The sequence below is a fragment of the Lepidochelys kempii genome, chromosome 1 (assembly GCF_965140265.1).
Source record: "Lepidochelys kempii isolate rLepKem1 chromosome 1, rLepKem1.hap2, whole genome shotgun sequence".
NCBI lineage: Eukaryota > Metazoa > Chordata > Testudines > Cheloniidae > Lepidochelys > Lepidochelys kempii.
In genome coordinates, this window is record NC_133256.1 from 62,280,315 (window position 1) to 62,302,854 (window position 22,540).

A 22,540-nucleotide genomic window follows, 5' to 3' on the forward strand; every position below is an offset into this window, starting at 1 on the left:
TACTGGAGTGTTTGTACCCTTCAAGTGCATAGACTTATACTACCTTCTAAAGTAAGTTTAACTGTTATATAGCATAAATAATTTAATGTACAGCTAATGTACTAGGTGCTTCATAAGAACATAAGAGAAGCTTCCACTATAAACAGACAGACAACTTGGTGGAGAAAAGAAAAAGTGACATAAGTGCATTGAGCTGTGCTGTAAAACGTGCATCTTGTTATACATGATGCATTGTAAAAAGAAAAGGAGTACTTGTGGCACCTTAGAGACTAAACAAATTTATTTGAGCATAAGCTTTCGTGAGCTACAGCTCACTTCATCGGATGAAGTGAGCTGTAGCTCACGAAAGCTTATGCTCAAATAAATTTGTTTAGTCTCTAAGGTGCCACAAGTACTCCTTTTCTTTTTGCGGATACAGACTAACACGGCTGCTACTCTGAAACCTGTCATGATGTATTGTGTAATTTATTATACTCTGAAGGGAGGACAAGGATTTATTGGTCTCACATATGTCGATTCTTCCTGTCCTTTAAAAAAATTAAATTATTATCTTTGAATTTCTTCCCCTTGATCAATGCTATCTCAACATTAAGATGCTCTGGATACATGAAATATTCTACTTGCAGCATCACTGGTGCATGGGTGGGAAGTACAATCTTTAGATGCTTTGCAGGCATACTGTGTTTGAAGAACCTCATAACTAATTTACTCGCCGTTACTACCCCCTTAGATCCTTCACATGTACACTTTTGAGAAAATATTTTTCCAAATGAATACCATTTTCAAATTATTTCCCAGATGTATTCACTTGTATTTTGCCAAGTTGAAGCTCAATTTATTTCCTGTACATAATTCTAACATCTCTAGGTCTCTCTGTCTGTTTTCTCCAGGCACAGTGGTAGGTATTTTGCACACAAAATGTATTGTGGTGTTTACCAGTTCTATTAGATTAATAATATATTAACTACATTAGGTCTCACACCAATTACTACAGCAATCCATTGACTACTTTCCCCTAAATTCAATACATGATTGTTTTATCATTACCTCTTCATTTATTATTTTCCTGGTTTAAGATTTATGTAATGGTGTTCATATCTAAAACAAGATGAATTTTTAGAATATATTTTATATACACCAAATGCTTTACTAAATTCAACCGATATCTGTCTTTTTTTCATCTACTAGTTTTGTAGTTTGATAAAAAAAGCTTGTCTGTCATAATATTTATTCTTGACTATTTCTTTTCAGTTACTGATCAAACATTCAGGGACAGAAAATGAAAACTTCTGTATGTTACAATATATAATAATTTTATAACCTGCAATATTATTTAGCTAAGTAAGTTTTAATTTGTGTTATTTACACATGTTGGCCTCCATTACTGCCTAGGTACCTGAATTCACTTCTTGTTCTTTGCTTTCATTGGTTAGAGGATTATCATGTAGTTTCAAGTAGATTTCAATTGCTGATCGAGCAGCCTTGAAATAAAAGGCATGTTTTCTGAGAACATCTTCCAATCTCAAAAGGTCTACGTAGGCCCGAAGAGTCATCTTTCTCATGCAGTATGTGTGGAAGTCAAACTGATCATCTGTAATCTCAAAAAAATGCTAAAAAAACAAAAACCAAGATCACACTTAAATCCTTTCACCAATTTTCTGTTCATTATCATTTAGATACAAAGTGGAGTAACAAGTAGCATTATTTGCAACCCCGACATATCTAACACAGAAAATAAGAGACAACCATTTATTGTCAAAATGTAGGTAAGAGAAATCCTCCCTCCATCTCTTCTAAAAGCAAGCTAACTTAATTTACCCAAAAAACAAACGCTGCCCGCCCCCGTTGATGTGAACAGCAATTTGTATTGTTCCGAGTCCATCAGAAAATACTATACCATTTTATTTTGTTTTTAAACAATATATACATTTTTGAACAGGTAGAAGAGAGATGGCACAAAGCAATGTAAGAATAGTTTTAGATAACGTGTCAAAAGGATTTATGGTTATTGGACTTTTCATTTACCTTTTTTTAATAATAGTTACATTAACAAAGAACAAGATCTGTTATCCATTAAGTTAACACTCAGATTATACAGCATTTTTAAAAACTGCAGTATCCAGAGTTTTAAATGTGAAGAATGCCATGCTGAACTGATTGAGGCAACCAATATTTACACTGCATTATGAAAAAATTTATATAGGAACAGACCAAATTTTTTACCTACTTACCCTTTCCACTTCATGACATTTTTTCAAAGCATCACCACACTTCCCTAGTCTCTGATAAGCTGAAGCGCATTCAGTCTGGAACCACATACACTGCATCTCATTTAGATTTTCCATAGCAGATGTCCCTTCCTAAAATGAAGATATTCATAACTGGTGAAACCAATAATTTATCAACTGCTGTATACCCTTTTCCTCACACATGACTTTTGTTACTAAACAACCATTCACTCATCTATAAACACACTTGCAATACAATAAAAAATAGCGATAACTGCAAAACCTCTCTTATTGAATAGTTATTGACATTCTGAAAAGAAAAAAAATCACTCCTGCTCAAACTGATCCTTCTTCCAGCCTCCTTGTTTCTTTAAGTTGTACTTCTGCAAAGCCACATGGGCACAGATTAATATGCTTGAAAAAATCTCAATATTTTTTGAAGATAAATTCAAACAAGAAAAGAGACAATTCCCTCTTCTAAGATTAAGAGGCAGTGAAATATCAGACTCATTTTTATGAGAATCTAAGTTTCTGAAGGATTCGTTTATTCTTTTTTGCCTGAATCAGAGGAAGCACCTGCTAGTTTAAAACCAACAGGTATATTTACTGGTTTGTTGCTAGTACCTCTACCGATCCCAAACAAAGTTTTATACTCTGGATTTGGAATTAAAAATAAATAAAAATTGAGGAGTGTAGGATTTTTTTTTAATATAAATTTCAAGATTTTAGATCAATAAAAACTACTGAATAAACTGGAAGGCACGTTCTGCATAAACTATCAAAATAATAACATACAAGAAACCAAGTTTGCCACCAAATTATCAAAACACTTAAGAGGAAAGGAAAACACTACTAAATAATCTAATTCTGACATATGAATTATTTAACACTTAAATGTATCTTTGTCTTAATTCTGTATCAAAAACTATAGATAGACTGCATTACTACATCTAAAGAAAATACAATTGTTCCATTAATACGTGAAAATATAAATGTCAGCTGATAAAAATAAACATCTAGATCAAAACTTTCATAGATGATACAACAGAAGAGTCAACAAAGACTTCCATTGATATTCTAAGAAAACAAAGACATCTTATTTTCCACAGTACAAAAAACTTTATACAAAAACTAAATGGCACACGAAATCAAACCAGATCCTCCCTCACCTGCACTTAGTGAAAAAGTTCTCTGCTTATAGGAATCACCAGACTACACTGTGGATTTCTACAGTTTCTGGAAACTGACAAGCAGTGAGCACCTTAGGTAGAAGAATGGTATTTCTGAAGTGCTGCTTAAATTTCTGGAATTATACAAACGGTTTTGCAGTGAGGACCTTAGTTTTTACACTCACGTGAATGCAGACATCGTGGACTTTATAAGCAGGGGGCTACAAGTTAAGTTTTCAGGAGTGCATAAAAGTGGCTTAGGAGGCTAAATCCCATTTTCAAGTTAAATCAATGGGAATTAGGTGCTTAGGATTTTCAAAAGCACCTAAATAGTAACAGATGTCTATCTGCATTGTTAGGTGCCAAAATAGCTTTGAAAAACTGGCCCTTAGTTGCCTAAGGCTATGTTTACACTACAAAATTAGGTCGAATTTATAGAAGTTGGTTTTGTAGAAAGCGTTTTTATACAGTCGATTGTGAGAGTCCCCACACAAGTGCATTAGTCGGCATTTAGTTGGCGGAGTGCGTCCACAGTACCGAGGCAACCGTCAACTTCTGGAGCGTTACACTGTGGGTAGCTATCCTACAGTTCCCGCAGTCTCCGCCGCCCATTTGAATTCTGGGTAGAAATCCCAATGCCTGATGGGGCAAAAACATTGTTGCGGGTGGTTCTGGGTACATATCGTCAGGCACCCCTTTCCCGCCCTCTCTCTGTGAAAGCAACGGCAGACAATCGTTCCGTGCCTTTTTTCCTGGGTTACCCATGCAGACGCCATACTACCCCAAGCATGGAGCCCACTCAGCTCACCGTACGTCTCCTGGGTGCTGGCAGACGCGGTAATGCATTGCTACATAGCAGCAGCTCATTGCCTTTTGGCAGCAGACAGTGCAGTATGACTGGTAGCCATCGTCGCCATACTCCGGGTGCTCTTTTAGCTGACCTCGGTGAGGTCAGTCAGGGGTGCCTGGGCAAACATGGGAGTGACTCAGCCAGGTCATTTCCCTTTTAAGTTTCGTCCCATAGTGATTCAGTCCTGCCGGCAGTCCTACTGCACCATCTTCTAATAAGCAGCCAGGAGACGACGATGACCAGCAGTCATACTGCCCCGTATGCTGCCAGCAAGATGTATAAAGATAGATGAAGTGGATCAAAACAAGAAATAGACCAGATTTGTTTTGTATTCATAGAATCATAGAATACCAGGGTTGGAAGGGACCCCAGAAGGTCATCTAGTCCAACCCCCTGCTCGAAGCAGGACCAATTCCCAGTTAAATCATCCCAGCCAGGGCTTTGTCAAGCCTGACCTTAAAAACCTTTCTAAGGAAGGAGATTCTACCACCTCCCTAGGTAACGCATTCCAGTGTTTCACCACCCTCGTAGTGAAAAAGTTTTTCCTAAATGTATTCATTTTATCCTCCCTCTCTCTGTGAAATCAATGGCCTGCTAAACCCAGGGTTCTGAGTTCTATCCTTGATGGGACCACTCTGTTTCTCCTTGATGCAAAGCCACCCCCTTTGTTGATTTTAATTCCCTGTAAGCCAACCCTGTAAGCCAGAGCAAAGGCAGACAATCGTTTCGCGCCTTTTTTTTCAGCGCAGACGCCATAGCACTGGGAACATGGAGTCCGCTCAGATCACTGTGGCAATTATGAGCACTATAAACACCGCGCACATTATCCATAAAGATATGCAGAACTGTAACCTGCAAGAAAAGTGAAACCAGGTGAGGAGAAGGCGACTGCAGTGTGGTGACGAGACTGATGAGGACATGGACATAGAGTTCTCACAAAGTACAGGCTCCTGCAATGTGCACATCATGGTGTCAATTGGGCAGGTTCATGGCATGGAACGCCGATTCTGGGCCCGGGAAACAAGCACAGAGTGGTGGTACCACATAGTGTTGCGGGTCTGGGACGATTCCCAGTGGCTGCGAAACTTTCGCATGCGTAAGGGCACTTTCATGGAACTTTGTGACTTGCTTTCCCCTACCCTGAAGCGCAAGAATACCAAGATGAGAGCAGCCCTCACAGTTTACAAGCGAGTGGCAACAGCCCTGTGGAAGCTTGCAACGCCAGACAGCTACCGGTCAGTCGGGAATCAATTTGGAGAGGGCAAATCTACTGTGGGGGCTGCTGTGATGAAAGTAGCCAATGCTATCACTGAGCTGCTGATATCAAGGGTAGTGACTCGGAGAAATGTGCAGGTCATAGTGGATGGCTTTGCTGCAATGGTGGGGCGATAGACGGAACCCATATCCCTATCTTGGCACTGGAGCACCAAAGCAGTGAGTACATAAACCGCAAGGGGTACTTTTCAATGGTGCTGTAAGCACTAGTGGATCACAAGGGACGTTTCACCAACATCAACGTGGGATGGCTGGGAAAGGTACAAGACGCTCGCATCTTCAGGAACTCTGGTCTGTTTCAATGGCTGCAGCAAGGGACTTTATTCCCAGACCAGTAAATAACCGTTGGGGATGTTGAAATGCCAACAGTTATCCTTGGGGACCCAGCCTACCCCTTAATGCCATGGCTCATGAAGCCGTACACAGGCACCCTGGACAGTAGTAAAGAGCTGTTCAACTATAGGCTGAGCAAGTGCAGAATAGTGGTAGAATGTGCATTTGGGCGTTTAAAAGCGCGCTGGCGCAGTTTACTGACTATTAGACCTCAGCTTTCAGAGTAGCAGCCGTGTTAGTCTGTATTCGCAAAAAGAAAAGGAGTACTTGTGGCACTTTAGAGACTAACGAAATTTGTTAGTCTCTAAAGTGCCACAAGTACTCCTTTTCTTTTTAGACCTCAGCGAAACCAATATTCCCATTGTTATTAGTGCTTGCTGTGTGCGCCACAATATCTGTGAGAGTAAGGGGGAGATGTTTATGGCGGGGTGGGAGGTTGACGCAAATCGCCTGGCTGCTGATTACGCGCATCCAGACACCAGGGTGATTAGCAGAGTACAGGAGGGCGCAGTGCGCATCAGAGAAGCTTTGAAAACCAGTTTCAGAAATGACCAGACTACAGTGTGAAAGTTATGTTTGTTTCTCCTTGATGGAAACCTCCCTCGCCCCCCAGGTTCACTCTACTTTCCTGTAAGCTGAGCACCCTCCCCTCCCCCCTTCGATCACTGCTTGCAGAGGCAATAAAGTCATTGTTGCGTCACATTCATGCATTCTTTATTAATTCATCACACAAACAGGGGGATAACTGCCAAGGTAGCCCAGGAGGGGTGGTGGAGGAGGGAGGGACGAGGCCACACAGCACTTTAAAACTTATTGAATGCCAGCCTTCTGTTGCTTGGGCAATCCTTTGGGGTGGAGTGGCTGTAGGCCCCCCCACCGCGTTCTTGGGCGTCTGGGTGAGGATGCTATGGAACTTGGGGTGGGGGGTAGTTGGTTACACAGGGGCTGTAGCAGCAGTCTGTGCTCCTGCTGCCTTTTCTGCAGCTCAACCATATGCTGGAGCATATGAGTTTAATCCTCCAGCAGCCTGAGCATTGACTCCTGCCTTCTTTCAGCAAGCTGATGCCACCTAACATCTTCAGCCCACCACCTCTCCTCATGGTCATATTGTGTTTTCTTGCACTCTGAGATTGTCTGCCTCCATGTATTTTGCTGTGCTCTGTCAGTGTGGGAGGACAGCCTGAGGTCAGAACATTTAATCGCGAATGCGTTTTTTTCGCCTTCTTATCTTTGCTAGCCTCTGGGAAGGAGAAACATATGCAGCTGGTGGAGGAAAAAAAGGGAAAGTAGTAGTTAAAGAGACATTTTATAGAACAATGGGTAGACTCTTTCACAGTAAATCCTGCTGTTAACATTACAAAGCACATGTGCTTTCATTACAAGGTCACATTGTGCCTCTTATTGAGGATATGCCGGTTTGGTGTGAGAGATCACTCACGCAGGGCCGGGCAGCAGAATTCGGCTTGCAGGCAGCCATGGTAAGCCGCAGTCTTTTGGCTTCTTTAATCTTCATAACATGTGGGAATGGTTTCAAACAGCAGCACCCTCATTTCCCATATGAAGTAGCCATTGGGTTGGCCATTTAAAATGGGTTGGCAATTTAAAAGGAGGGGCTGCAGCTTCCAGGTTCACATGCAGCGGAAACCCAACTAACCCTGATTTCTGTTCAGCCACAAACAGCCCAGCAGGAACGGGCACCTCTGAATGTCTGCTTACTAAAACAACCATATTTCAACCAGGTGACCATGAATGATATCACTCTCCTGAGGGTAACACAGAGAGATAAAGAACGGATGTTGTTTGAATGCCAGCAAACACCGGGACCATACGCTGCAATGCTTTGTTCTGCAGTGATTCTCGACTAAGTGCTACTGGCCTGGCGTGGGAAAGTGTCCTACCATGGAGGACAGAATAAGGCTGCCCTCCCCAGACACCTTTTGCAAAGGCTTTAGGAGTACATCCAGGAGAGCTTTATGGAGGTGTCCCTGGAGGATTTCCGCTCCATTCCCAGACTTTCTCCAGTAGCTGTACTGACCATGAATGCCAAGGCAAATTAATTGTTAAACACGCTTGCTTTTAAACCATGTATAAATATTTACAAAAGGTACACTCACCAGAGGTCCCTTCTCCACCTTCAGGGTCCAGGAGCCCACCTTGGATAGGTTCGGGGGGTACCGAGTCCAGTGATAAACAGATCCTGGCTGTTGGGGAAACCAGTTTCTCCGCTTCCTTGCTGTGAGCTATTATCTTCCTCGCCCCCAAAACCCGCTTCCGTGTTGCCTCCCACTCCTTGGACGGTGTCAAAGCACAGGGTTGAGGTAGTGGTGGCTGCACCCCCTAGAATGGCATACAGCTCATCATAGAAGCAGCATGTCTGGGGCTCTGAACCAGAGCGGCTGTTTGCCTCTCTGGTTTTTTGGTAGGCTTGCCTGAGCTCCTTAATTTTCACGCGGCACTGCTGTGGGTCCCTGTTATAGCCCCTGTCCTTCATGCCACTGGAGATTTTTTTCAAATATTTTGGCATTTAGTCTTTTCGAACAGAGTTCTGCCAGCATGGATTCGTCTCCCCATACAGTGATCAGATCCTGTACCTCCCATTCGGTCCATTCTGGAGCTCTTCGGCGATTCTGGGACTGCATGGTCTCCTGCGATGATGAGCTCTGCATGGTGACCTGTGCAGGTGAGCTCACCACGCTGGCCAAACAGGAAATGAGATTCAAAAGTTCGTGGGCCTTTTCCTGTATACCTGGCCAGTGCATCTGAGTTGAGAGCGCTGTCCAGAGCGGTCACAACTGAGCACACTGGGATAGCTCCTGGAGGCCAAAACCATTGAATTGCATCCACAGTACCCCAAATTCGACCCGGCAAGGCCAATTTCAGCGCTAATCCCCTCGTCGGGGGTGAGTAAAGAAATCGATTTTAAGAGCTGTTTAAGTTGAAAAAAGGGCTTCGTCACGTGGATGGACGCAGGGTTAAATCGAGAGAACTCTGCTAAATTCAACCTAAACTCGTAGTGTAGACCAGGCTTAAGTCTTATTGAAATGACTTGGATTCAGCATGAACAATTTGAAATGCAGATTTGTTCTTAAACCATTAGTCCAAGTTACATAGCTTGACAATGACAATTTTCCAAGACATGACAGCTATCAAGTGTGTTCCACAAAGGGACTTACTCCTGTATGCGTGGCAATGCATTAATGTTTCATTAATTTGTGCTGGACATGGCCCACCTTGATTACCATGCACATTGTAGGGAGAGTGGTCACTTTGGATGAGCTATTACCAGCAGGAGAGTGAGTTTGTGTGGGGGAGTGGAGGGTGAGAAAACCTGGATTTGTGCTGGAAATGGCCCAACTTGATGATCACTTTAGATAAGCTATTACCAGCAGGACAGTGGGGTGGGAGGAGGTATTGTTTCATGATCTCTGTGTGTATATAAAGTCTGCTGCAGTTTCCACGGTATGCATCCGATGAAGTGAGCTGTAGCTCACGAAAGCTCATGCTCAAATAAATTGGTTAGTCTCTAAGGTGCCACAAGTACTCCTTTTCTTTTTGTGAATGTTTCTGGAGTAACATCTGTGCTACATCATAGTCTACTAGAAAATTAGTTATTACTAATATTAAGTTATAATTACACAGGCAAACATACCCTAACAATGGACAAATATCTCTAATGGGTAGATTTCTGCTATCACTCAAATCAGTTACTCTGGCAGAGATGCGGTATCAGATAATTACATCCAACTGATCCAACTGAAAATACTACCAACCCCCTCTTTAAAACAATATTTCCTACCCTTGTAAACTTGGAACACATCTCTTCTGCATCTTTCACCATATTTGCTCGGAGCATATATTTTGCACATTTGGAGTTGATGAATCTATCTGCTGTATCCAAAGACTGTGCTTCATCCATCCATTTGGCAGCTTCCTTGAGATTACCTACATGCTGTTATGGAAAAAAAAAGTGAGTTATATTTCATTCTTAAATAAATTTTTGACTAAATATAGACATTTTATAGCTATTAGTACTTTGGCACCAGGATTTATAAGCACCGTAGAAATGTTAAAGGTAGATTTTAGTCTTTTTTTCCTGTGGACTATCCAAAGTGACCACTCATTGTAAGTTACGATGCTTTACTCCATAGTATAAACAAACTGGAAAGCGTGTTTACATTTTCTGATTGACAGAACAGAGTGTCAAATAAAAAACAGAGCAAATGATCATGCCCCAAACCAGAAAATCACATTATCAAATCTTATGAAAATTTCAACTGAGTAAAGGACCTCTCAGCCTAAAATTAGACATATTTAATTCAACTTTTTTACCTTGTAAATTTTTGCTTTTAAATAGAACAGTTCTATTAATGTTGGAGTGCTTGCAATTGCAGCATTAATGTATTCCAAGGCCAATGAACACTGGCCAAGTTTGTCAAAGTGCTGTGCCAGGAAATAACGAACCCAAAGTAGTGTCGTTGGGGGCTCCTTCTCTCCATTTTCTGTAACAAAACAGATATAAAATTACAGTGGCCAATAAGGTTGAAGACTTCATTTGGGGAAAAACACAAAAAAAAACTTGATAAATTGAGCAATATTTGCTAAATTGTTTTCATTTGCAAAAAGGTAGAGATATAACTATTCTCTGGCAAAAGGCAGCAGCACTCCAACAATTATTGATAACTGTCAATACAGGGATTAGTAACTGAAATGTAATTTTAATACCTGTCCATTGAAACTTACCATATGGACTAAAAAAGTCACAGGTTTTCAGAGAGGCTTCGTAACCAGTAATAAGTTCTTGAATTATTTCTACCTATATATGGAAAAATATAAATTTAAATGTTTGCCTTAAAATACTATAAATGTTGGAAATAGGCTCATGTTAACATTTTTACAGTTATATCACATCACCTAAAAATACAGTGAAGCAGTGTTTAAGGAACTACACTAAAATAAACAGATACTTAACTGGGGAAAATACTGGATGGATCATATGTGTATTCTAGAAACTACAATTTCTGTTCCATCACTTTCACAAGATATTTTGTGTTCATCCATGGTAGCTGTTCTACATTTTTTTCCCCACTCTATATTCTTGAAAATTAGCAATCAAAACTCAATTAAATGTATTTGATTTGTCACCCCCTCCCAAGTGTTGCTTAGTAAATATTTTAGGTACTTCGATTTTTGAATGCCCAGCTTGAGACAACTTGAAGAGGGTTGGTTTCTGAAGAGGGCTGCAAGTATGCTTCTCATAAGGATGAAGGGTGGAAAGGGGTCTCTGGCTGAGTCCCTGTGAAATGACTACATGAACGCTGCTGGCATTTTAATTGAGTTATTAATGATGCTAGGGCAGTTAGAACCTTGGCTATATGACTTAGATTTTTAAATCTAAATAAAGAGGCCTGATTTTTGATGCTCAGCACTTGCTGAAAACCAGGCCCCTTAAATGTCTAAAGTTGGTCACCCAAAAGTTCAGGCACCTGAAATCAATAGTCTCTTTTGAAAATTTAGCCTACAATCCGAAATTTGCATTGTACAATCTTGACACAAACACACTCTCTGTAAAGAGTTATGTGTAATATCATAAGAACCAACTGATTTTATTCTAGAGCAGATGACTTGGTAGTGCAATACATCTGTTCCTGAACGCTTTAGAATTCTTTTAGTACAATTCACTGTTTTGTAGCTAGGTTAACGGAGATTAAAAGTTGCCTTTCAAGTCTAGCAAATATCCAACTTCTCAAGGGAACAAGACTAGAAATTAAGATGAACAGGAACAATTATAATATGTGTACAAAATACAGTACATGCTCAAATGCATTTAAAATCTGGGTTGAGCATGGTGCATATGGGAGGGGACAACTCTATGGACCTGTTACATAAATGCATTAGCTTTTCACCACTTACAGATGTAAGTTAAAATCTGGATTGTTACACACAGAATGTGTTTGGTGATCACAATCTTCTCTATATAAAACAAAATAATTACGAAGTTAAAAGAAGAAATGATGGAAAAACCCTGCAAAATTAGCAAGATTTAAATCTAATGAAATATGCAACATTTTGAAAACATACTTTTAAAAGTATGAGAACTACAACACAAAAACTAAAGGTCACTCTAGAAGACTAAGTGAAGTGGTCAGAAGGGCTTATCTTAAGTAAACACACTTTAATGTGTCAGGAAATACCAAGTCTCATTTTTCAAAGTAAATTATTTCACATTGGATCTGTTAAATGCCATGAAGCCATTGTGAACTCTTCAAAAGGGGTTATATTTATGAATGGGCATAAAAAGAGTTTTGAAAAAAATCTCAACAGAAGTCATGTTTTTGATAAAAAATAAAATAAATATCGTAGCACTTACATATTAGCCCTTTCCCCCTCCCCCCCCACAGACCTAAATTTTAACAAAGGAGAAAAAGTGCTGAAGAGCCACATAGGCAAGCAGACAAAGGAGAGAAACATATCTGATATTGCTCTCAGACCTACCTGCTTCCATTTGTTGAAAGGACCTTTAAAGGGCCAGTAGAAAACCTCTTATACAACCCTTTTCTTTTTTTAAGAGAATATTAAAATACTGAAAATACTAGTTTCCCCTTAAGCAGCAAGCTTAAGGTATATAGCTACACTACACAAAACAGAACAAGCCACCTTTCCTTAGTGCTTTTCATTACTCATCTGAAGCGCTCCCAGACTTTAAATTCTTCTCATTTAACTACTGAAAAAATCAGATAATTTTTGTTGTGGTCAAGAAGCTTTACTAGCTTGAGAGTTATTTATGTCAAGAGGAATTAAATCTTCATACTGACTTCAGAAATACCAAACATGCTTTAGGAACCAATTTGAGCATTGTCTGGTTCCTAAAGTGACACAGATTCTACTAAATTGCACTCGCTCTTTAACAGGATGCTAAATTCTTCCCCATTCAGTATTGTATACTGAGTTCTGTTTCTATAAAACAAGTATAATGGAAATTTAATTCTGAAAAACAATCTAAATGATAAATTTGCAAGAGTAATATTTGAAGAACTCAGTGGAAACAACTGCAAAAAAGAAGTTACTCTGTAAATCAGGTATTTTATAGATGTTATTCCAAAGATTCTTTAGATGAAAATAAGTGTAACCTTTGTTTGCTATGAGTATACATTCACTGGGAATCCATTTTTCCTTCTCTCTCACACACTTTGACCATTTTTATTTCATCTCTTACAGCAACACTAATAATTTAGAAAAATATATCTAAACATATTTCCAACTCAATACTCATTTTGACATTTACATAATATATCATCTTAAGATTTTGTAATGGGCTTTCAGATTTAATAAGTTAATGCAATTTTCAATTTGGCGTACTTGCTACTTCAAGGCAAAGTTAATGTCCTGCAAATGTGATTCATCTTTACTCAGTCCAAGTCCTCAAATATGACCATGTTACCTACAGTTTAGATGCAAATGTTCATCTCTTTGACACAGTTGTGCTCCTCAGACAAAAGGTTACAGAAGCAGGCCACCATGACTTAAAACTCAGGCTTCACTGGGATAATTGTGGAGCCAGTTCCAGAACTGAGGACCCTCCAGTGAGAACACCCTTGCCTCTGGTCCCTCAGAGAGATTAAAGGTAAGGGCTCTAGGCAGAAGTACCCTTTCTTCTTTACCGCAACAGGTAGCCTTCTTAGTAATCAGGACTTAGACCAGACAGAGTTACAGGTCAGCGTTTGTACCCTGCATTATATCTGGAAGCATTATCAAGCCAATGCAGGCTTTTGACAGGTGTAACGTGCTCCAAACAGCTGCCACAGTTAAGAAAGCAGATTGCCACAGTCTGAACTAATTGTAGATTCAAAAAAAAAAAAAAACAACCTTAAGAGTGGATAACTACCTCTCTGGCCTCCAAAGCACCCGCTCTCATGAAACTTATATAGCACGTTTTCACAGGTACTACTCAGTCAAAATATGAGTTGGTTACATTTGAAAATGAAAGCACTGAATTATGAAGCTAAGCAAAACCCAATTATATCCTAAGTAAATTCTGCATTGTTTGTATTTCTCAAATATATATTTTTATCGTACAAACTTAAATGCAAACAACATGTATGCACCTTAAAGTCATAAGTTATTTGTTATAAATGAATAGGTAACGGATTTCCAAAAATTCACACAAATGCATTTTCTTAATTATTTTATTCTTGTACATAAATAGCTCTTCCTGAGTGGAATAGTATTGAAAAATAAACTGTGTTCTCTTAACTAAGAGGTAGCATGGGGGAAATTCATCTTCTTAGTGTGATAACTCGTCAGTTTGACAGACAATAATATTTTTAAATAAATCCTTTCAGAGACAAGCACAAAAACTATCCAATTCCATTTTTAGAGATTGCTATGACATGTTAAAATATTGATAAAACGATCTGCTGAATACTGAGTTAATTACATCTTGTATTACAGCAGTTAGTCAAAATACATTACATCATGCTAAACACTCAAGATGGTTAACTAAATCAAATTAAATGACTAATATATTAAAGTAAAATTATTCAATATTTTACTTTATGAAATTGTAAACAAGAGCAAACAGAAGAAAAACTGAATATAGTTTTTAAAATGTTACCATACTGTATAACTTAGCATTTCATTTTGTTAACTACTTAAACAATACTAGTTTATCAGTCATGACCACCAGTTTTAAGTAATACCTTTTCAATTTTTTACAGCAAATAAAACCTCAATAAGTATTTCTACTGTATAAACCTATGAATACAAAAAATAAAGTTTTAAATATTTTATTCCTCAGTATAATTTTCAGAAACAATCAGCACAATTAACATTTTAGCATAGATTTTAAGCACTACTTTCTGATTTTGTAGGATATAGGGCAGATGTATCTACATTTTCTTCTTAGAAAGACTAACTATGTTCAGTTCTATTTTCTTGTATGGTAGCCCCAACAACCTGGAACAAAAGTAACTGAGATTCTTTAAAGGTAATGTACGTTGATTTCTGCATAATACTTTGTGAAATCTCTAGGAGGACTGAATCTGTCTTGCGATTCACAATTAAAGGCCACAAAAAATTCTATAAACGCATTTGTTAATTATTTATTAACTGAACACATGAACATGTGATTACAGCCAAGCAAACACAAAGGCCTCTTCTACATTAAGAATATTTGTCAATGTTTCTTTCCTCCACGAGTACTGCTTTGAGCAGGGCTTAATGACATCATAATAAAGACATTTGCATCCTGTTCATACTATGGCTTTTGCTGTTACAGTGGCGGGAGAAGAGGTGTGCACTAGTGAAGAAGAATTCTCACAAAATTTTCAGAGTAGACATATCCAGGGAGGATATGGTCCTGCCTAGATGGACAACGCAATGAAGAGGAGACTAAACAAGTAGGGAAAGGGAGAAGATACAGCTAGGGTGACCAGACAGCAGGTGGAAAAAATCGGGACGGGGGTGGGTGGTAATAGGTACCTATATAAGAAAGAGCTCCAAATACAGGGACTGTCCCTATAAAATTGGGACATCTGGTCACCCTAGATACAGCAGCCAGATCATACGGCTACTCAAAGGCGTGTGCAAATCATAGTTGATTTTATAACTATAAAGGTGTATGCATTAAATGATTAATAAATAAAAACAACAGTCTTTATTTACTTTTCATGGCCACAAGAATTAAAGTGGGTCAGTCTTGTGGGAATTTTTGCATGAAAGGTGGTGGTGGTTTAGCAAAGCAATTCTGGGTCATGACCTTTTCCTTGATGAATACCTAGAAATCACACATTTTGGAATCTATTTTGATATTTGAAGTTTAAGTGTACTAAGATTTCATGTATTTAAAATTTAACTCTTCATTGTTTTGCACTGGTTTTAGTAATTTAGATAAACTGTATTTTTCAGTGGTTAATGATAAAGCATATAAAAGCACCATACAAGTCTTAAGTAGATATTACTTATCTAGAGGACTCTAAAGACAGCACTGTAGAAAAGTGAGTGAACTTGTCTACCAATTTTCTGTTCCCAACACAGAAGCCTATACTTTATGCATTCTGGTTCTCACCAAACTCTGTAAAGCAAAGATCTTTTTCCCCAAGATTCCAGCCTGTTTAAAGTGTTTTTCCTGTAGCAGATAACAAATGATGCCGAATGCTTTCTGTGGGATGCTGAAGAGCGACATTACGTAACTCCATTTCTTAGTCTTATTTAAGAAAAGAAATAAAAATTTTAAAAATAAAAATGCTTTAAGGTCCCAGCAGTTTCAATTCTTCCTCCTCTGTAAACCGTAAATTGTTTGAGATTTGGAGGACTGAAAGAACTTGCCTGCAGAGCTCATGATGCTATACTACACCTTGAGTCTTAATTTTTTACAGCCTCACCAAACACTTAGAGGGAATTTCAGAATTATCCAATCCTCATTTTCTCCATCTAACAGTCTGAAGAATATAAAATACAAGATGACATATGCAGGATTCAACAGTGTAAAGGAGGGAACATTCAGGGTATGAAAGTATTTACTTGAAACAGTCAAGTTTGACTTGAGACACGACTGTGATGAAATCAGTACACAGCTAAGTTTCCTTTGTCTCACTTGTAAAGCTTCCATTACACAGCCTACTACATCATTCCTATAAATTAAGTCCACAGCATAATGAACAATGTAATAAGTACACATTAATCTCTTTATTTTTACATACCTTGTACAGTAACTGGAGTTCTTAGAGATATTTGTCCCTATGAGTGCTACACTTCAGGCATTCATGAGCCCCTTTTCCTTTGATCAGAAGCTTTTTGGTAGCACTGTCCATTTGATCTACATATGTGCCCTAGCTAGCCTCGTGCCCTGTACCTGATAAACCACCCTCAGTTCCTTCTCTACTGCTACGGCAAAGACTCCGAAGCAAAGGGGAAGGAGGATAGATAGTGGCGCATGCTCAGGGACACAAATCTCAAAGAACTCCAGTTACCTTGTAAGTAACTGCTCCTTCCTTCCTCAGACAACATCCCTGTGGGTGCTCCACTATAGGTGGATTCCCAAGCAATACTTCCTATAAGAGGGGGGTGTTTTGAAGCCCAATGTAAGGGCTAGTCTACACTGGCAAGGCTAAAGCACTGCCGCAGCAGAGCTTTAACGTGGCTTGTGTAGTCACGACGGAGTGCTAGGAGAGAGCTCTCCCAGCGCTCCAAAAAACCCCACCTCCACGAGAGGCGTGGCTCCCAGAGCTGGTGCACTGTTTATCCTGGCGCTTTACAGTGCTGAAACTTGCTGCACTCAGGGGGGTGTTTTTTCACACCCCTGAGTGAGAAAGTTGCAGCGCTGTAAAGTGCCAGGGTAGACAAGCCCTAAGGCTGTTTGAAGAACAGCAGTTCCAAAAGCAGCATCTGCCCCTGAGGCATGAACCAGAGAACAATGGTCTGAAAAGATGTGAGCTGAATCCCATGTGGCATGTCCTCAGATTTCTACAAATGAAACATTCTTCAAAAGAGCTACAGATGCAGACTGTGATCCAGCAGAACAGGCTGTAACTGTTGGAGGGGGTTAAGAATTAGAAACCTCATAAGATAAACAGAGGCAGAAACTCATCTGGCTTTGGGTTCAGATGGGGCCCCCTTTAACTGTCTGTGAAAGAAACAAAATCTTTGAGAAGCCCTAAAAGGTGTAGTTCTCTCTAGATAGAAAGTCAATGCTCCAACGTCTAAGGTGTGAAGCGTGGCTTCTTCTCTGGAGTAGTGAGTCTTGCAGTAAAAGACCAGGAATTAAATGTTAAATTGCTATGGAAATTGGAGGTTACTTTGGAGAAGGGGGGGGGGGGGGGAAGGAAGTGGTCTGGTAGATAGAATCAGTCATAGAATATCAGGGTTGGAAGGGACCTCAGGAGGTCATCTAGTCCAACCCCCTGCTCAAAGCAGGACCAATCCCCAAATAAATCATCCCAGCCAGAGCTTTGTCAAGCCTGATCTTAAAAACCTCTAAAGAAGGAGATTCCACTATCTCCCTAGGTAACCCATTCCAGTGTTTCACCACCCTCCTAGTGAAAAAGCTTTTCCTAATAACCAACCTGAACCTTCCCCACTGCAACTTGAGACCATTACTCCTTGTTCTGCCATCTGCTACCACTAAGAACAGCGTAGGTCCATCCTCTTTGGAACCACCTTTCAGATAGCTGAAAACAGCTATCAAATTCCCCCTCATTCTTCTCTTCCGTAGACTAAACAATCCCAGTTCCCTCAGCCTCTCCTCATAAGTCGTGTGCTCCAGCCCCTAATCATTTTTGTTGCCCTTCGCTGGACTCTCTCCAATTTTTCCACATCCTTCTTGTAGTGTGGGGCCCAAAACTGGACACAGGTACTCCAGATGAGGCCTCACCAGTGTCAAATAGAGGGGAACGAACCACCTCCTTCAATCTGCTGGCAATGCTCCTACTTATACAGCCCAAAATGCTGTTAGCCTTCTTGGCAACAAGGGCACACTGTTGACTCATATCCAGCTTCTCGTCCACTGTCACCCCTACGTCCTTTTCTGCAGAACTGCTGCCTAGTCACTCGGTCCCTAGTCTGTAGCAGTGCAAGGGATTCTTCCATCCTAAATGCGGACTCTGCACTTGTCCTTGTTGAACCTCAGACTTCTTGCGGCCCAATCTTCTAATTTGTTTAGATCCCTCTGTATCCTATCCCTACCCCAGGGCTGGCCCACAACATTTTGGCACCTGAAGCGGGGAGCTCAAATGACACCCCTATGCCCCCTTGCTTCGGTCAAAACTTTTAAAGGTCTCAATTCTGCCTTCTTCTTGTTCTACTCCTCTCATGGTACTGCTCTGCTACCTATCCCAATAAAGGAGAACTAAACTTCAAATGCCTTGTTCAAAAATTTTAAGGAACGCTTAACTTTCAAATGCCTGAACAGCAAATGTCACTTTTCTTGTCTGCATAGTACACACGGGCATTTTTATCTGTTTGAATAATGAAACTTTAGCAAAGCTTTTGACACGGTCTCCCACAGTATTCTTGTCAGCAAGTTAAGGAAGTATGGGCTGGATGAATGCACTATAAGGTGGGTAGAAAGCTGGCTAGATTGTCGGGCTCAACGGGTAGTGATCAATGGCTCCATGTCTAGTTGGCAGCCGGTATCAAGTGGAGTGCCCCAAGGGTTGGTCCTGGGGCCGGTTTTGTTCAATATCTTCATAAATGATCTGGAGGATGGTGTGGATTGCACTCAGCAAATTTGCGGATGATACTAAACTGGGAGGAGTGGTAGATACGCTGGAGGGGAGGGATAGGATACAGAAGGACCTAGACAAATTGGAGGATTGGGCCAAAAGAAATCTGATGAGGTTCAATAAGGATAAGTGCAGGGTCCTGCACTTAGGACCGAAGAACCCAATGCACAGCTACAGACTAGGGACCGAATGGCTAGGCAGCAGTTCTGCAGAAAAGGACCTAGGGGTGACAGTGGACGAGAAGCTGGATATGAGTCAGCAGTGTGCCCTTGTTGCTAAGAAGGCCAATGGCATTTTGGGATGTATAAGTAGGGGCATAGCGAGCAGATCGAGGGACGTGATCGTTCCCCTCTATTCGACATTGGTGAGGCCTCATCTGGAGTACTGTGTCCAGTTTTGGGCCCCACACTACAAGAAGGATGTGGATAAATTGGAGAGAGTCCAGCGAAGGGCAACAAAAATGATTAGGGGTCTGGAACACATGAGTTATGAGGAGAGGCTGAGGGAGCTGGGATTGTTTAGCCTGCAGAAGAGAAGAATGAGGAGGGATTTGATAGCTGCTTTCAACTACCTGAAAGGGGGTTCCAAAGAGGATGGCTCTAGACTGTTCTCAATGGTAGCAGATGACAGAACGAGGAGTAATGGTCTCAAGTTGCAGTGGGGGAGGTTTAGATTGGATATTAGGAAAAGCTTTTTCACTAAGAGGGTGGTGAAACACTGGAATGCGTTACCTAGGGAGGTGGTAGAATCTCCTTCCTTAGAGGTTTTTAAGGTCAGGCTTGACAAAGCCCTGGCTGGGATGATTTAACTGGGAATTGGTCCTGCTTCGAGCAGGGGGTTGGACTAGATGACCTTCTGGGGTCCCTTCCAACCCTGATATTCTATGATAATCTAAGTGGCGCTTTCTGTGCCTTCTTGGTTGCAAAGATTTGAACTGCTTCCTGAAGGTCCACAGTCTGGGTCAGCTCATGCCCTATTGAGATGGTTGCAAGGCCGACCAGCCTCTCCTGTGCATTGTGGAGCGTAGATGTGTTTTTATTAACTTCAGCTTGGAGAAGCTGTGTTCTTCACTAGCAACTGTTACAGGAAATGTTAGAAGTATGAGCAGAGCAACAAAAGCATTTGGAAAGAGGGTGGTCATCTTATTTGTGCACATATATTCCAGAACAGTCTTTGGAGTTGATCCTGCTGAAATTTATCTTGAAAGGGCTTTCAGTTCATCACCTAAATCACTCACATCAATATCATGCATATCATGTGTCAACACTGTCTCTAGTGCCCAGCACTGCTGGTGTAGGTCTTCAGGTATAGTGAGGAGTTTTGGAATATCATACAACATCCCAAATATTCTGCTGTGTTCCTTGAGCTGCATGAAATGTTCTTCAACTGACTGTATTGAGCAATCTAGCACCTGGTTAAAGAATTCAACTTTGAATTGTTGTTTGGGGCCTCTTATGGGATTATCCCATGCCTTGTAACAAAATGTCTTTGATGACTCTTGTATTCTTGAATGGGTGGGAAAATAGCTTCAGTCTGAAGCTCCTCTACCAACTTCTGTGCACTCTTCAGAACGTTTTGAAATCCCTCGTCTGACCGGTAAGACTTTAGGGATGACTTTGCTTTGTCCAGTTGTGCCATTGCTCCCGATATATCAAGATCAACATCTTGAAGTCTCTTGCTTACAACATTTATTTCAAACAGTGTGTCATGCCACAACACTAAGCCACACAGAAATTTGAAGTTACGTATGTTTCTGGTGATTCCATTTCCCTCTGCCACTGTTCTCCCACGAACAGTTCCTGTCATAGCATTATCCTCCATAATGGCATCTATGGCATCATCTATCTTCCAAATTTTGTGTTTAATAGGCTTTAATCGCCTCCACTTGACTTTGTCATTGTGTGGCACTCAGTGGTTTCAGTGTCAGAGAGGATGTTCCCAGATGCTACTTCAAAATTTGCCGTTGATGAGATAAAAATAGATACTTTGAATTACATTAAAAAATTCAGCAGTCTCACTAGAAGCTGATGCTGCATCACTGACCACCAAGTTCAATGAATGCAGACATGGATCCGAGAGTTAACTCTTCGAGCTCTTTTTGTCCCATGGGATCCATGTCTGTACTCCTCTGTTCTTTCCCCTCATGTTGGCACCATCATCATAGCCCTGATCTCTCATGTCAGCTATCGCAATCCCCGTATCTTCTAGCTTTTTAAGAAGCGCATTTGTCATACCAGGTCCCGTAGTATCATCAATGTCAATAAATTCTAGAAAATGCTCTCGACAGTCACCATTGCAGGGACATTTTCACTATGTTCTGTGGTTGTTACAAAAACGCACCATTAAAGTCATTTGTTCCATATGGCTGATGTCAGCTGTGAAGACCTGAAGTCAGCAAGATATTACTCTGTTCTGATGTGTCACAATCTTCTGTTTGACTTTTGTTGCCAGTAACTGTATGATCTCATTTTGAATGGTTTTTCCAAAGTAGTGGTGTGTGTACATTTCTTGGGTGGTGACTCTTAGATGTTCCTGGAGTACAGCATCAAACTCAGCCATCAGCTCCACAATTTTAAGGAAGTTTCCATTGTTTGGCACATACAGCTGATCTGAAGTGCCGCACAGTGCTAGGTTTGGGTAGCAAGCATTCTCACAATGGCAATGAGCCCTTTCAGAACATTTTGCCAGTAAAGAGACTCTGATACAATCTTATCTTGATGCTGATCATGGTGGCCTTTAACCTTAGTCTCATATCAAGCTCTTTCCACCTACGGAATGCTCTCTGGTGATTTTCTGCCTTCTCGTGGCATGCCAGATTTCTAGCCAGCTTTTTCCAGTCCTTTGTTCCTGTAGGACCCAATGTGGCGGGAACATGAGACTGCAAGAGTGTGCAACAAAACCAGTATGCAGCATTCTGGGTTTGAGTACATAAGCCATGGCCTCTCCACTTCGTCACAATTGGGGATTTCACTCCAGTAATGTGTTGGTTGGAAACTTCTATTTTCATTGTTTTGGGGGAACTTGAAGTTTTTCACTTGCTGTGGCCCAAGCAGTACAAGGAAGTCCCCCAGGCTACTGCTCAAGTGGGTCCACAGTCCTGGATCATCTAGACTTAAGGAACTAAACTCAGCAGCAGCTGTTTCTTGCGCCTCCACCGCACTCTTCTCTGATCTACACTTTTCTTCAGGAATGTGCATGGTTACATCCATTTGAGATGGAGATATGGATGCTGCAGTAGCTGACAGGTCACCTGCACTCTGACTAACTGGAAGATCAGGCATCTCCTCACCACTCACATCCTCACTGGGGCCGGAAGGCTCACCATGAACATTTGTGTCTATCTCAGGAGAGCTCCTTCCTGCTTAGATAGAAAGCAAAAGAAGCTTTTCTATCTTTTTCTAAATGCTGCCCCAGAGGGGAGTTTTATTCTTTCACTCATGACTGCTGTTCTGTGCCAGCTATAATGGC

The 22,540-nt window shown here is 40.7% G+C and overlaps 1 protein-coding gene across 7 annotated transcripts in view; it reads right to left on the reverse strand.

The window, feature by feature from the left end:
* The window catches only part of NAA16 (N-alpha-acetyltransferase 16, NatA auxiliary subunit), a 109,017-nt gene that overhangs the window by 9,077 nt on the left and 77,400 nt on the right, over window positions 1-22,540 (reverse strand). For 3 of the 7 annotated variants that reach the window (XM_073345785.1, XM_073345806.1, XM_073345796.1), the window contains 5 exons: window positions 10,596-10,668; window positions 10,185-10,354; window positions 9,652-9,804; window positions 2,232-2,360; window positions 1,397-1,610 (listed from right to left, as the gene is read on the reverse strand). In XM_073345785.1, coding sequence (XP_073201886.1) covers window positions 1,397-1,610; window positions 2,232-2,360; window positions 9,652-9,804; window positions 10,185-10,354; window positions 10,596-10,668 — 739 coding nt within the window. Of the gene's footprint in view, window positions 1-1,396; window positions 1,611-2,223; window positions 2,361-9,651; window positions 9,805-10,184; window positions 10,355-10,595; window positions 10,669-22,540 lie in introns of those variants that run through there. The other 4 variants (XR_012159157.1, XM_073345841.1, XM_073345815.1 and 1 more) reach the window with 3 other exon arrangements.